Source organism: Orycteropus afer, unplaced genomic scaffold, assembly GCF_000298275.1.
Source record: "Orycteropus afer afer isolate SDZICR_OR568_19922 unplaced genomic scaffold, OryAfe1.0 scaffold00425, whole genome shotgun sequence".
Lineage (NCBI taxonomy): Eukaryota > Metazoa > Chordata > Mammalia > Tubulidentata > Orycteropodidae > Orycteropus > Orycteropus afer.
Window position 1 is genome coordinate 2066343 of NW_006922012.1, and position 13072 is coordinate 2079414.

Genomic DNA, 13072 nt, shown 5'->3' on the forward strand with positions numbered 1-13072 from the left:
CATATTTTGAGTGCCTTCCGACCTGAGGGGCTCATAAGCAGCACTTCTTTCTCCCATGATTGTTCTCTCCAAGGAGTGTATCTACTTGAGGTAAATGTTCAACTCATATGCCTGTCTTTTGTTTGGCCGAAAGCCCTACTTTATCCATATCATTAAGGTAGAGTCTACTCTGATGAGGTAGCTCTTACCCATTCATATTTTGAGTGCCTTCCGACCTGAGGGGCTCATCTTCTGGCACTGTATCAAACAATATTTCAGAGCTATTCATAAAAATTTCCAGACAGTGTGGCCTGTTGCTTCTTCTGAGTCTTTCTCAGTCTGGAAGCTCCACCAAAACCGGTTCACCAGGGACATTCCTGCTGGCACAGTGTCCAGCCTCACAGCAACACACAAACCACCACAGGATGACAATCTGACAGACAGGTTTGTCTTTCTTAGCTGTTCCAACTGCTCCACTCGATTCCCGGGCTCCTCCCTACCTGTTGTGGCCACTGGCCCTGTCTGCCGCTGCTCCCTGCTCCCTGGGGGCTGTGCCCTGCGTGCCTTACCTGTTCCGTCCACTGGCCCTGTTGGTTGCCACTGCAGTCGAGTTGGATCCGAATCATAGCGACCCGTCCTTGGGATTCCAAGGCGGTGTCACTACAGAAGTAGATTGCCTAACCTTCCTTCTGAGGATTGGCTAGGGGGTTTGAACTGCCAGCCTTCTGGTTAGCAGTCAAATGCTTTAGTCACTATACCACTAGAGCTCCCGAAATGAATTTAGAAGAGTAAAAATAGGGAACCAGGAATATTAACTCTGTAAATAACAACAATTACAAAGCAAAAAGAGGGACATAATGGTATAATTACAGAATTTCCAAATGGCAACGAAGTAAAGGCAGTCTCAAGGTAGAAGACTGTTTTAAACTTTTTGACCAAATTCATTGTTGTCAGGTTGATTTTGAACTTATAGCAACCCCCATTGGGTTTCCATGGCTGTAAACTGCTGACCCTTTGGTTAGCAGCCAAGTGCCTTGACCACTACACTACCAGTGCTCCCTTAAACCCAAAAACCAAGCCCACTGCCATCGAGTCAATTCTGACTCATGGTGATCACTGATGGGTTTCCAAGGCTGTAAATCTTTATGGAAGAAGACTGCCTCATCCTTCTTCCATGGAGCGGCAGTTGGGTTTGAACGGCCAACCTTTTAGTTGTCAGCCCAATGCCTTAACCACAGTGCCACCAGAACTGCTTTGGTGCCCCCTACAAAAAAAAAAAAAAAAAAATCAAACCCACTGTCATTGAATCAATTCCAACTCATAGTGACCCTCTTTTGGTTTCTGAGGCAGTAAATCTTTACAAAAGTAGATCACCCCATCTTCCTTCTGCGGAGTGGTGGGTTTGAACTGCCAGCCTTCTGGTTAGCAGTCAAGTGCCTTAGGCACTTTGCCACCAGAATTCCTTAGTGCTTCCTTCTTGTTGTTATCTGCTGTCGAGTCATCTCTGACTCATAGTGACCTTATACACAACAGAACAAAACACTGCCCAGTACTGTGCCAGCCTCACGATCCCTACCATACCTGAGCCCATCACTTTAGCTGCCTTGTCAGTCCATCTTGTTGAGGGCCTTCCCCTCTTGCATTGACCCTTCACTTTACCAAGCATGACATCCTTTTCCAGAGAATGGTCCTTTCTGACAACATGACCAAAGTAGGTGAGAGGAAGTCTGGCCAAATTTGTTAGTTCTTTTAGCAGTCCATAGTACTTTCAGCTTTCTTCACCAACACCACAACTCAAAAGCATCATCTTTCCTCAATGTTCCTTATTCTTTGTCTACCTCTCACAGGCATATTAGGCAATTGAAAATACCATGGCTTGGGTTAGGTGCATTTTAGTGTTCAAGGAGATATCTTTGCTTTTCAGCGTTTGAAAGGTCTTTTGCAGCAGATTTGCCCAGTGCAATACGTCTTTTGCTTGACTGCTTTGTCCATTGGTGTTGATTATAGAACCAAGTAATGTGAAGCCTTTGACAACTTCAGTCTTTTCTCCATCTATCATGGTGCTGCTTATTGGTCCAGTTGTGAGGATTTTTGTTTATATTGAGGTGTATTCCATACTGTAGACTGTAGTGTTTAATCTTCATCAGTAAGTGCTCCAAGTCATCCTCACTTTCAGCAAAGTTGTGTTGTCCGCATATTTCAGGTTGTTAATAAGCCTTCCTCCAATCCTAATTTCCATGTTCTTCGTATAGTCCAGCTTCTTGGATTATTTGTTCAGCATACAGATTGAATAAGTATGGTGAAAGGATACAACCCTGACACACTCCCTTCCTGATTTTAAACCATGCAGTATCCCCTTGTTCTGTTCGAATGACAGCCTCCTGGTCTCTGTACAGGTTCCTCATGAGTACAATTTAAGTGTTCTGGAATTCCAGTTCTTCTCAATGTTATCCATAATTTGTTGTGATCCACACAATCATATGCCTTTGCATAGTCAATAAAGCACAAGTAAACATCGTTCTGGTATTCTTTGCTTTTAGCGAAGATCCATCTGATATCAGCTATGATATCCCTCGCTGCATGTCCCCTTCTGAATCCAGCTTGCATTTCTGGAAGTTCTCTGCCAATATACTGCTGCAGCCATTTTTGAATTCTCTTCAGTAAGATTTTACTTGCATGCGATACCAATGATATTGTTCAATAATTTCCACATTCTGTGGGATCACCTTTCTTTGGAGTCGGTGCAGATATGGATCTCTTCCAGTCAGTCAGCCAGGTAGCTGTCTTCCAGATCTCTTGCTGCAAGAGACCTCTTTAAAGTGCTGAAGAGCACAATGTCTCTTTGAAGACTAAGGTGTGCCTAACCCAAGCCATGGTATTTTCAATCACGTCATATGCATGTGAGAACTGGATGATGAAGGAAGACCAAAGAAGAGTGGATGCTTTTGAGATATGATGTTGGTGAAGAATGCTGAAAGTACTATGTACTGCTAAAAGAATGAACAAATCTATCCTGGAAGAAGTGCAGCTGGAATGCTCCTTGGAAGCAAGAATAGCCAGACTTTGTTTCACCTACTTTGGTCATGTTGTCAGAAGGGACTATTCCCTGGAGAAGGATATCGTGCTTGGTAAAGTGGAGGGTCAGTGAAGAAGGGGAATGTCCTTAGTGAGGTAGATTGACACAATGGCTGCAATAATGGGCTCAGGTATAGCAGGCATTGTGAGTGTGGCACACGACTGGGCAATGTTTCCTTCTGTCGTATGTAGGGTCACTATGAGTCAAAGCTGACTCGATGGCACCTGACAACAACAACAACGTCTAGAACATTTAAAACATACATAAAGATTCTACAGTTTTCAAATATTCTTACTGAATTTCAAAATATCATTATTTTGGAATATTAATCTAAAGTTGCCTCAGAATTCATTAATACTCATTTAAATCTTGTTAGTGTTTAATTCTATTTCCTGCTGTTTTCATTCACTTGGTTTTAGGTACCTGGGAGAAGTGATAGCAATATACTGCCTTTGCTCTTGAGAGAAGCGCTCATACCTAACGTGGGAAGATTTCTTGCATACTCTGATGACAAAGTGCATGCTATCTTTTTAGACGGCATTACCCTAACCTTAAATTGGAATTTCAGCTTTTTCCCTGAAGAAACACAGGTGAATGTACTTCAGACTGAAATCTGTGTTTTATTTTCTATTTATCTTTGGAAAACAGAACAAAGAAAATAGTGTCAGACTGTTTTTTGTGTGTTTTTTTTTTGAAGTATACAATCTGACTAGAGCCTTTACTGATCTTGTTGGATTTTCCTAGCAATAATAAGAATGGAGCAGCAAATATATGTTTTAATAAAGATAATCATTATATAGTTGTTGTTGTTGTTATATGCTGTCGAGTCGGACCTGACTCATAGTGACCCCTCCTTGGATTTACAAGGCAGTATCACTACGGAAGTAGATTGCCCAACCTTCCTTCCGAGGAGTGGCTGGGGGGTTTGAACCGCCAGCCTTCTGGTTAGCAGTCAAGTGCCTTAGGCACTATGCTACCAGAGCTCCCATCATTATATAGAGAGATACTAATATTTCTATTCTTTTTGATAATTATCTGTGTAAGAGGTGATTATAAAAATAATACATATCATGTCAAATATTATTTTAAATTAGTCAAAATAAACTTTTAATTCATCTAGTTCTTATTTTTTTAATTGATAATTAAGTTAGAAGAGAGTTGTTTTTTGTGTTTTGGTTTTTTATTTTACAGTGATAAAATTTCCCTTTCTTCTTGCTTCTTAAGGTAAATCGGAGTCTCAACTTCGGTTGGTGTAGGTTAACTTTTCCTGATGGACGAGATAAGCTAATTCAAATTGAACACCTGGGACCATATGAAAGGTACTAAAAAGCAATTTTTAACTTACTTTCATGTTGGTAAATAACTTTTGATCGACAGATTGGAAGAATATTACCCATATTATTTAAATTTTATACATATTTTCAGTTTTTCCATGTGAATAATATAAATTAAATCATTTCTATAAATATTCAAGTTTACGTTATATTAGCAACTAACATAATTAAATGTAAATAAATCGGGTCTTCTTTAATCATTTCACTTATATTCAAGTGATTTTTCAAATGAAGGGTGTTTATACACATAGCTGCCTTGCAGTGGAGGTTAGGCTGTGGTCAGCTGTGTTAACCAATTAACTAACTAATTTGAAATTAGGTTTCCAACCACAAATAACTACACTTACATATTTCTATAAAGCAGAAAAAATAAAATTAGCTGATGATGATTCTTAAAATGGAGATTCTTAAAATCAGAGTATGTATGTGTTTTCTCACACATTCACATTTCTCTGTTTTGGCTCATGTAATTTTTAATAGTTACAGTAGTTCTAATTGCTATATTCTTGACATTTTAATGGTTTTACTTGAGAGTAGCACAAAAGAATTACTTTTCTACTTCTTGAATTTATTTTTCTGCTGGACTTCATTACTTTTTGGTTTACATACACTAATATTTACTGCCATATTGAATAATTTGCTGCAAAAAGACACTGTCTTTAGCAAATGTTACTATTTGTCTTAAGCAATGAGAACATTCATTTTAATAAAATTGATTTCTTTTATTTATTCAATAAGTTATATATACTTATTTATATGTATGTGTATATATGTATGTATGTGTGTATATACATAGAGCAATATATATATATACACACACACACACACACACATATATATATATAAGCACTAATAGGTATGTTCTGGTTTAAATTTTGAGAAGCAAATGCTCATTTAAGTAATCTTACGTGTAAAGATATATTCATGATAAAGCTCAGTGAAATTCATTTTACGTTGAATTTTTACTTTGAATGATGATCACATTCATTTTGATTCTCAAATGTCATCTTTAATTAATCGTGTGTGAGTAAATCATTTTTGATGAGTAAAGGGAAACACATGCCTTTTCTATATTCAGTGAAAAAAATCTGGAAAATTCTTTGCTAAAGGCTTTACTGTAAAAATTGTCCTTTATCCTTTTTTTCCCCAAATTCTCTTAATGACTTTTCCTCTTTTAAAATACTTCCATAATTTATGCAAACACGTTTTTAAATATTTATTTTAATGTGCTCCTTTTAGTTATGTGACAGCAGTAATGTCATGGTGCAGAACCCTGACCCAGGCTTGTCCAAGAGAGATGCCCACACATCCTTCATGTTCTGCCCTTGAAGAAAATTGGTATCTATATTTCTTTTAAACTTAACTTGTTTAGAAAAACCAACTAGTACTTAAAAAATGAAGGTGTCAAGTGGTAAAACTCATACTTATTTACTAAAAAAACTTTCTTTGTTTTGGTTAAGTATAATTAACTCCTATAATGTTTTTGATTGCTTAAGTTTGAAAATAACTTATTTTTATTATTAATTTTTTATTTTATCAGACTTCTGTTTTAATGTATTTCATCTTGAATATCAGAAAAACTTTTCATTGACAGCTTCACAACAAAATGTTTATGACGTTTTTATGTGATAAATTCATCCTAAAACTTTATGGAAAAAATTAAAAGAGGATCTTAAAATTTTAATAATATTAAAGGAAATAAATGTTAAGTAGCATAATAAGCTTTAAAAAAAAATTGATATTGTAATATCTGTCATATTAATGGGCGCTCCACCTCCCCCCAAATTAATTAACAAATTAACAAATAAAGCAAGTATTTTAGTCTCTCCTGGGTGCCTTTCAGTGTGCAGGGGCCCAGAACTGGGTTTCAATTTCTGTAAATTAAGGGAAATGAAGACATCTTAGGCAGGAAGCAAGGGCCAATGTACAATGTATATTTTGACCTGTGCAGATAGTGAGGAGACAGGTCTTATGCAGCAGACATTGATTGTTGGGTATGGCATGAGTTTTTACCACAATAAAAAGAAGAGAGAGAATATTGATGGAGGTAGGAGAGCCAAAGGAGGGCGAGAAGAGGAGCGCCCAGTGGAGAGGAGGATGTTTTATTTTTCTATTTATAGGATGGTATTATAGTTTACTAACATGAATATGTTTTAGTTTCATTTTTAAATATCTATTTAATAATTTTTTTTTTTTTTTTTTAAAGAGTACTGTCAGCACTGGTGATCTCTATAAAGACTTCTGCATCTCTGCTCTCTAGTCACCAAATCCCATAGTTTGGGGTGTTTGAATCACATTTGAGCCTATCATAGCAATTATATAGATTCTAAATTTAGTGATTTTGAGCGATTCTCCTTCCCTTCCCACTAAGAAAAAAAATCAAATGTGTTTAATAAAATCCAGAGTTGAGCAGCTTCAAGGAAATATATTTTCCCAACGTCTGACTTTTTTTTTTTCTTTTGTATTGTTTTATACAAATTTCAGTCGGATCAGCCCAGTCAACATTTGGGGATGAAATCAGCATGAGTAGTGCAACTACAGCTGTAGCCAAAGAATAAGCAGCATTGCTGTTAACAGCCCTTTCACTGCTACCCTTCTCTCCTGAAGCAGCTGTGGTTCTTAACTAGACAATGAACATGATATTTTGCCTCTCCAACTGAAATGTTCTACATCTAGGTGCTTTATGCACCGTGGTCTATTCTGTTTGCTTATCTCGTTTCCAAACTTGAAGAATAGATGTATCACACTTCAGCATGTTCCTTGAAGCATTTTAGCTCTCTGTATTGCCTTTCTAACTACTCTTAGCAATCAGCGATTGCTCTGACAGATCATAAGTACGCTTCTGAAAAGATGATTAGATGATATTAAAGCTACATCACCATCTGAAAAACAAGTGCTTAATGAATATGAATTGAGTCAAATAAACACAACTTATATAAAGACCTGGAGTTAGAAAACCAAAAGGGAAGAACACGCTTGGTAGTTCTCAAGCTGAAATAACTGAGGAAAAAATTTAAGCCTCAAGTTGGAATATTGAAAGATTCTATGGGTAAAATATTGAATAATGCAGGAAGCATCGAAAGACAATGGAAGGAATACACAGAGTCACTCTACCAAAAAGAACTGGTCGATTTTCATCCATTTCAGAAGGTGGCATATGTTCAAGAACCAATGGTATTGAAGGAAGAAGTCAAAGCTGCACTGAAAGAATTGGTGAAGAACAAGGCTCCAGGAATTGATGGACTACCCATTGAGATGTTTCAACTACTGGATGCCCCACTGGAGGCACTCACTTGGTTATGGCAAGAGATTTGGAAGACAGCTACCTGGCCAACTGACTAGAAGAGATCCGTATTTGTACCCATTCCAAAAAAAGGTGATCCCACAGAATGTGGAAATTATTGAACAATATCATTAATATTGCATGCAAGTAAAATCTTACTGAAGATAATTAAAAAATGGTTGCAGCAGTGTATTGACAGAGAACTTCCAGAAATACAAGCTGGATTCAGAAGAGGACGTGGAACGAGGGATATCATTGTTGATATCAGATGGATCTTGGCTCAAGGCAAAGAATACCAGAAAGATGTTTACTTGTGTTTTATTGACTATGCAAAATCATTTGATTGTGTGGATCGTAACAAATTGTGGATAACATTGAGAAGAATGGGAATTCTAGAACACTTAATTGTATTTAAGAGGAACCTATATATAGACCAGGAGGCTGTCGTTCGAACAGAACAAGGGAAACATTGGTTTAAAATCAAGAAGGGAGTGCATCAGGGTTGTATCCTTTCACTAATTCAATCTGTATGCTGAGCAGATAATCTGAGAAGCTGCACTATATGAAAAAGAACATGGCATTAGGATTGGAGGAAGAATCATTAACAACCTGCAATATGCTGACAACACAACTTTGCTTGCTAACAGTGAGGATGACTTGAAGTACTTACTAATGAAGATTGAAGAATACAGTCTGCAGCATGGATTACATCTCAGTATAAGGAATACAAAAATCCTCACAACTGGACCTATAAGCAACATTACGATAAATGGAGAAAAGGTTGAAATTGTCAAAGACTTCACATTCCTTGGTTCTACAATCAATGCCAATGGAAGCAGCAGTCAGGACATCAGATGACTTGTAGCACTGGGCAGATGAGCTGCAAAAGACCTCTTTCAAGTGCTGAAGAGCAAAGATGTCTCCTTGAGGACTAAGGTACGCCTGACACAGGACATGGTTTTCAATCACCTCCTATTCATGTGAGAGCTGGACAATGAATAAGGAAGACCGAAGAAGAATTGATGCTTTTGAGCTGTGGTGTTGGCAAAGAATGCTGAAAGTATCATGGACTGCTAAAAGAAGTAACAGGTCTGTCCTGGAGGAAGTACAGCCAGAATGCTCCTTGGAAGTGAGAATGGCCAGACTTGGTCTCACATACTTTGGTCATGTTGTCAGAAGGGACCATTCCCTGGAGAAGGATGTCATGCTTGGTAAGGTGGTGGGTCGACAAAAGAGGGGAAGGCCCTCAACAAGATGGATTGACATGATAGCAGTGGTGATGGGCTCACGTGTAGCAAAAATCATGGAGCTGGCTCAGGACGGGGCGGTGTTTCGTTCTGCTGTGCATAGGGTCACTGTCAGTCGGAGATCACTTGATGGCACTTACCAACAACAACAACAATATAAAGAGTTCTTAACCTCTAGGTTCTTCTGTTTAAAATTCTGTCCCTTATGAAAACATGCAAGTATGCTTATATGATATTTTGTGGATATAAAAGAATCAGACAACTATCATGAACTTAATTTTTTTTTTTTTCTTGCACAGGTCTGTTGCTTCTGAACTTGAAAAGATACAGAAGTTTAACTGTATCCTTTAAACAGTGTATTGTACTGTATAAGTACTCCTCCGTTCTAGGCTTAATTCGTGATTCTGTATTTTGTGAATAGGAATCCATATTTACATATTACTGAGCTTTATTGAAAAAGCACATATATTTTAATATTGTAATTTAAGATGCATCTGTCCATTGAAAGTATATCATGCTAACATTTATACCTTTCTTTGGGTTTAAATCAGACAACACACTAGTAAACTAGGCTAATGTCTTCTTTGAAGTCTTTTTCACTCATGTAATTCTAACTTGTGACTGTTGGAGCCCTGCCCCTTCTTCTCATGCATGCTTTCATTCCGTGTAGCATCACTCCCTTCATCTAAATGAGTTTTATTTATTTTTTTGTTAAATCCAGGGTTTCAAACAAGTTCTTCCCAGTTCAGTCATGGCCAACAAAGAAACCAGAACAGTGCAAATTTGTAAACCAACAGGAAAAATCTTAGCCAACACCTTGTTAGAAACACATTCTCCCTCTAGAAAACAAGGGCAATATGTGCATTGTGTAGCAACCAAATCACTTGACCTGCAAGAGCTGGAACCAACAGTGTCCCACTCAAAGATGGCAGCTGCCTATGCAACTTTGAATGTGTGTTACTCTCCTCAGTCCTGGCAATAAAGCATATCAGGCCCCTGAAAGGGCTCACTATGCCTCTTCTGAGTCTCCCATTCCAGGGCTTCAGCCTATAATTTTTCCTGTTCCAGCTATCATTGTACTTCACCCAAATTTTAAAAATCTGGGATTGTTTCGCATTTGCTTTGTCAGCCATGACGGAACCGATACGAAGCCCTGGTTTAATCCTATCCTAAATCATAAGGAAACTCTGCAACAGAAGACAAGTTTCTTCTCAATCTAAATATTTTTTAAATTAAAAAAATAAAAACACTGCACAGATTGTATATAATCTATGTATATAATCCTGTCATCCCTACTTTTGTTCCCAATTATTCCATGTTCTTCACTTAGATATTACTAAGATTTTAATTCTTCTATTTCCTCCCCAACACTTACCTACAGTCCAATACACATAATATGCTTAGCCTTTTTCTCTTCCTCCTCCCATAATAACCTAACCAGTTTCATCATCTATAAGTTGTGGACTCAATGAATTCTAAAGTCCCAATTTTAAAATATGATCTGCCCAAGAGATCTTATTCCCAATTGAGACTATCTTAAAAGGTCAGGCTTTCTGAAAATAAAAATATGATGAAAAACGTAGGGGAAAACTCCTTAACTAATCAACTCAGTGTTATTGGAGAATAGTGATGTTTTGAACCAGATTTCTAATAAGAAAAACCAGCAGTCTTCTGATCATTGCAACCTAAAATCTTCTGAAACCTTGCTAGAAGAAGTTAATGAAAAGAAAGTATTAATAGCATTGAAAAAAACCTCTGAAATTCTTCAGGATATTGACTGTCTTTTGTCGAAGTCTAAAAAATGAAAAAAAATGGAATTATTATAACATGTTATTCAGCCTTAAGGATCTTGTTTCAGGTGACTGATAAAAAGACTAACTAGTAAGCCAAGAAATTATATATCGTATTTCGTGCAATGATCTTATGAGAATTGACATTTAATTTTGGAAGTATTTTACCTAACTTGTAAATTTTAAAATATCTATTTATATTAATAAAGAACTATTTTGAAAATATTGAACTATTTAATTCTCATGTCATATTTATGAGAAAAAAAATCCATAACGTTTGTTTTTATCTTATGGAACATTCACTATTAACCTGGAAGGCTTTTTTTTAACATGCAGAATTATACAGTTGGCAATTTTCTATTTAATTGCTGTACTCACATATTGTTTGATAGAACTATGAGAAGAGAAACAGATTTTATTTTAAAAAGCAAAAACAAAACTTCATCTCAGCAATATTGCTTCAAGCTGAGAATTGAGTACTTTAGCCAAGATTAAATGTTTGTCAGAACTGTCTGAACATCCAGGTGCTTTCATCTTTTAAAAATATGAAAAGAAACATGCTGCAAAGTGTGTGAAAAAGTAAGAGAAAGGGGCTCATCAAAAGCATCGTGTATAAATACATCAATGAAATCATACAGCTGTAAAGACTAAAACATTACACTAAATACAACCAGAAATGTTTAATTAACTTCCAGTAACTATAAAAGACCAACCTCCCTACATAAAAGAGAAGCAGCAGCAGAGAAAAATGGAGAATACAAGCAGAGTATCAAGAGATCAGGAGTAATGATGCCAGTGCTTTGAATGTGCACAGTGCTTTCTCCTCTCACACTGGGCTCTTTCTTACCTTTCAGGTCTCAATATAAGTAACATTCCTCAGAGGGGTCTTCCTGGCTACCCTGTCTAAAGTTGGCCTCTCCCAGTTTTTCAACATTATTGTTGGCTGCCCTCAAGTCAGCTTCAGTTCATAGCGACCCCATGTGCAACCTAATGAAACACTGCCTGGTCCTGTGCCAGCCTCACGATCCCTGCTACACCTGAGCCCATCACTGCAGCCACTGTGTCAGTCTATCTCGTTGAGGGGCTTCCCCTTTTTGTTGACCCTCCACTTTACCAAGCATGATATCCTTCTCCAGGGAACGGTCCTTTCTGACCACCTGACCAAACTAGGTGAAACAAAATCTGGCCATTCTCACTTCCAAGGAGCATTGTGGCTGCAGTTCTTCTAGGACAGATTTGTTAGTTCTTCTGGCACTCCATGGTCCTTTCAGTATTCTTCGCCAACACAACTCAAAGGCATCAACTTACTCTCCATGGTTGTTGTTGTTGTTGTTGTTATGTGCCGTCGAGTCGGACCCGACTCCATTTACATCATCCTATTTATTTCCTTTACAGCACTTCCTACCATCTGTCTAGCATATTTGTTTCCTTGTGGTCTGTAGCTCCCCCTAGAACTTAAGCTCCATAGAGTCATCCTGTAGCTTCAGTGCCAAGCGTAGTGGCAGGCACACTGAGAACACGTAGTATGTGTTGTATAAATGAATCAGTACCTTTATGGAGAAAAGAACTGGTAAAGATTTTGCCCTGTTTTGGTTGCAGGAAACCATTTGTGTTGTCCCTTAGTAGTTCTTAGAAGGCCTAGGCTATGATAAGAAATGGGTCAGTGGCAAGATGTTCCTGAATTCAGATAGAAAATGTGTCATCTTTCAGTTAACAACAACAACAGCAAACTCCTCAGCACCACCCCTACCTACTTTACTTCCTTCGGTCACACAAGAAGCACAGAGCCTAGGAGGGCTGGGTATTTATAGGATCTATAAGAGCCAAGGAGCCTGAGAACCACCCGGGCCACTCAGTTGCTAATGTATTTGGTAACATGTTTTTAATTAACTTTTAAGATACATGGGTTAAAATGTATATAATTTTCCCTCCTCAGTTCGGTATTCCATTGGCCATGAACCAAGAATGTAACAGGTAGTAAAAAATTACATAACTGAGAAATTGAGCCACACTTTGTGAGTAGCCTAGGAGTTGGTTTGAGATTGATGACACTTTTCTGTGGTCTTTCTACTATGTTACTAGTACTATCTTACTGGTGCCCTTGTTCTGAGAAATTGTAGGTAGGAAAGAGAAAGAATGTACCTCTTTGAGGCTCTTCTCTTGGAGTAGTGCTTCCTAGAGCCAAATGCCTAGCTAGACGTCTGCTCTGTGCTAACACAGCACCTATCACTCCGGGACTGGGAATGGGACCTAGCCCGAGTTATATTTACAGGCTGCACCTTGCCGGTCCGGTTAATTAACTGAGTCACTTTTTTTTTTTTTTTTTTTTAAACATACAATTGTTTCCCCTTGGAAATATTTCA

The 13072-nt window shown here is 37.7% G+C and overlaps 1 protein-coding gene across 1 annotated transcript in view; it reads left to right on the plus strand.

The window, feature by feature from the left end:
• The window catches only part of CUNH5orf34 (chromosome unknown C5orf34 homolog), a 33638-nt gene extending 22914 nt beyond the window's left edge, over positions 1-10724 (plus strand). Inside the window, exons 8-12 of the mRNA XM_007954012.1 lie at positions 3475-3645; positions 4280-4374; positions 5629-5727; positions 9219-9259; positions 10531-10724. Coding sequence (XP_007952203.1) covers positions 3475-3645; positions 4280-4374; positions 5629-5727; positions 9219-9259; positions 10531-10724 — 600 coding nt within the window. The remainder of the gene's footprint in view (positions 1-3474; positions 3646-4279; positions 4375-5628; positions 5728-9218; positions 9260-10530) is intronic.
• The last annotated feature ends 2348 nt before the right edge of the window (positions 10725-13072 follow it).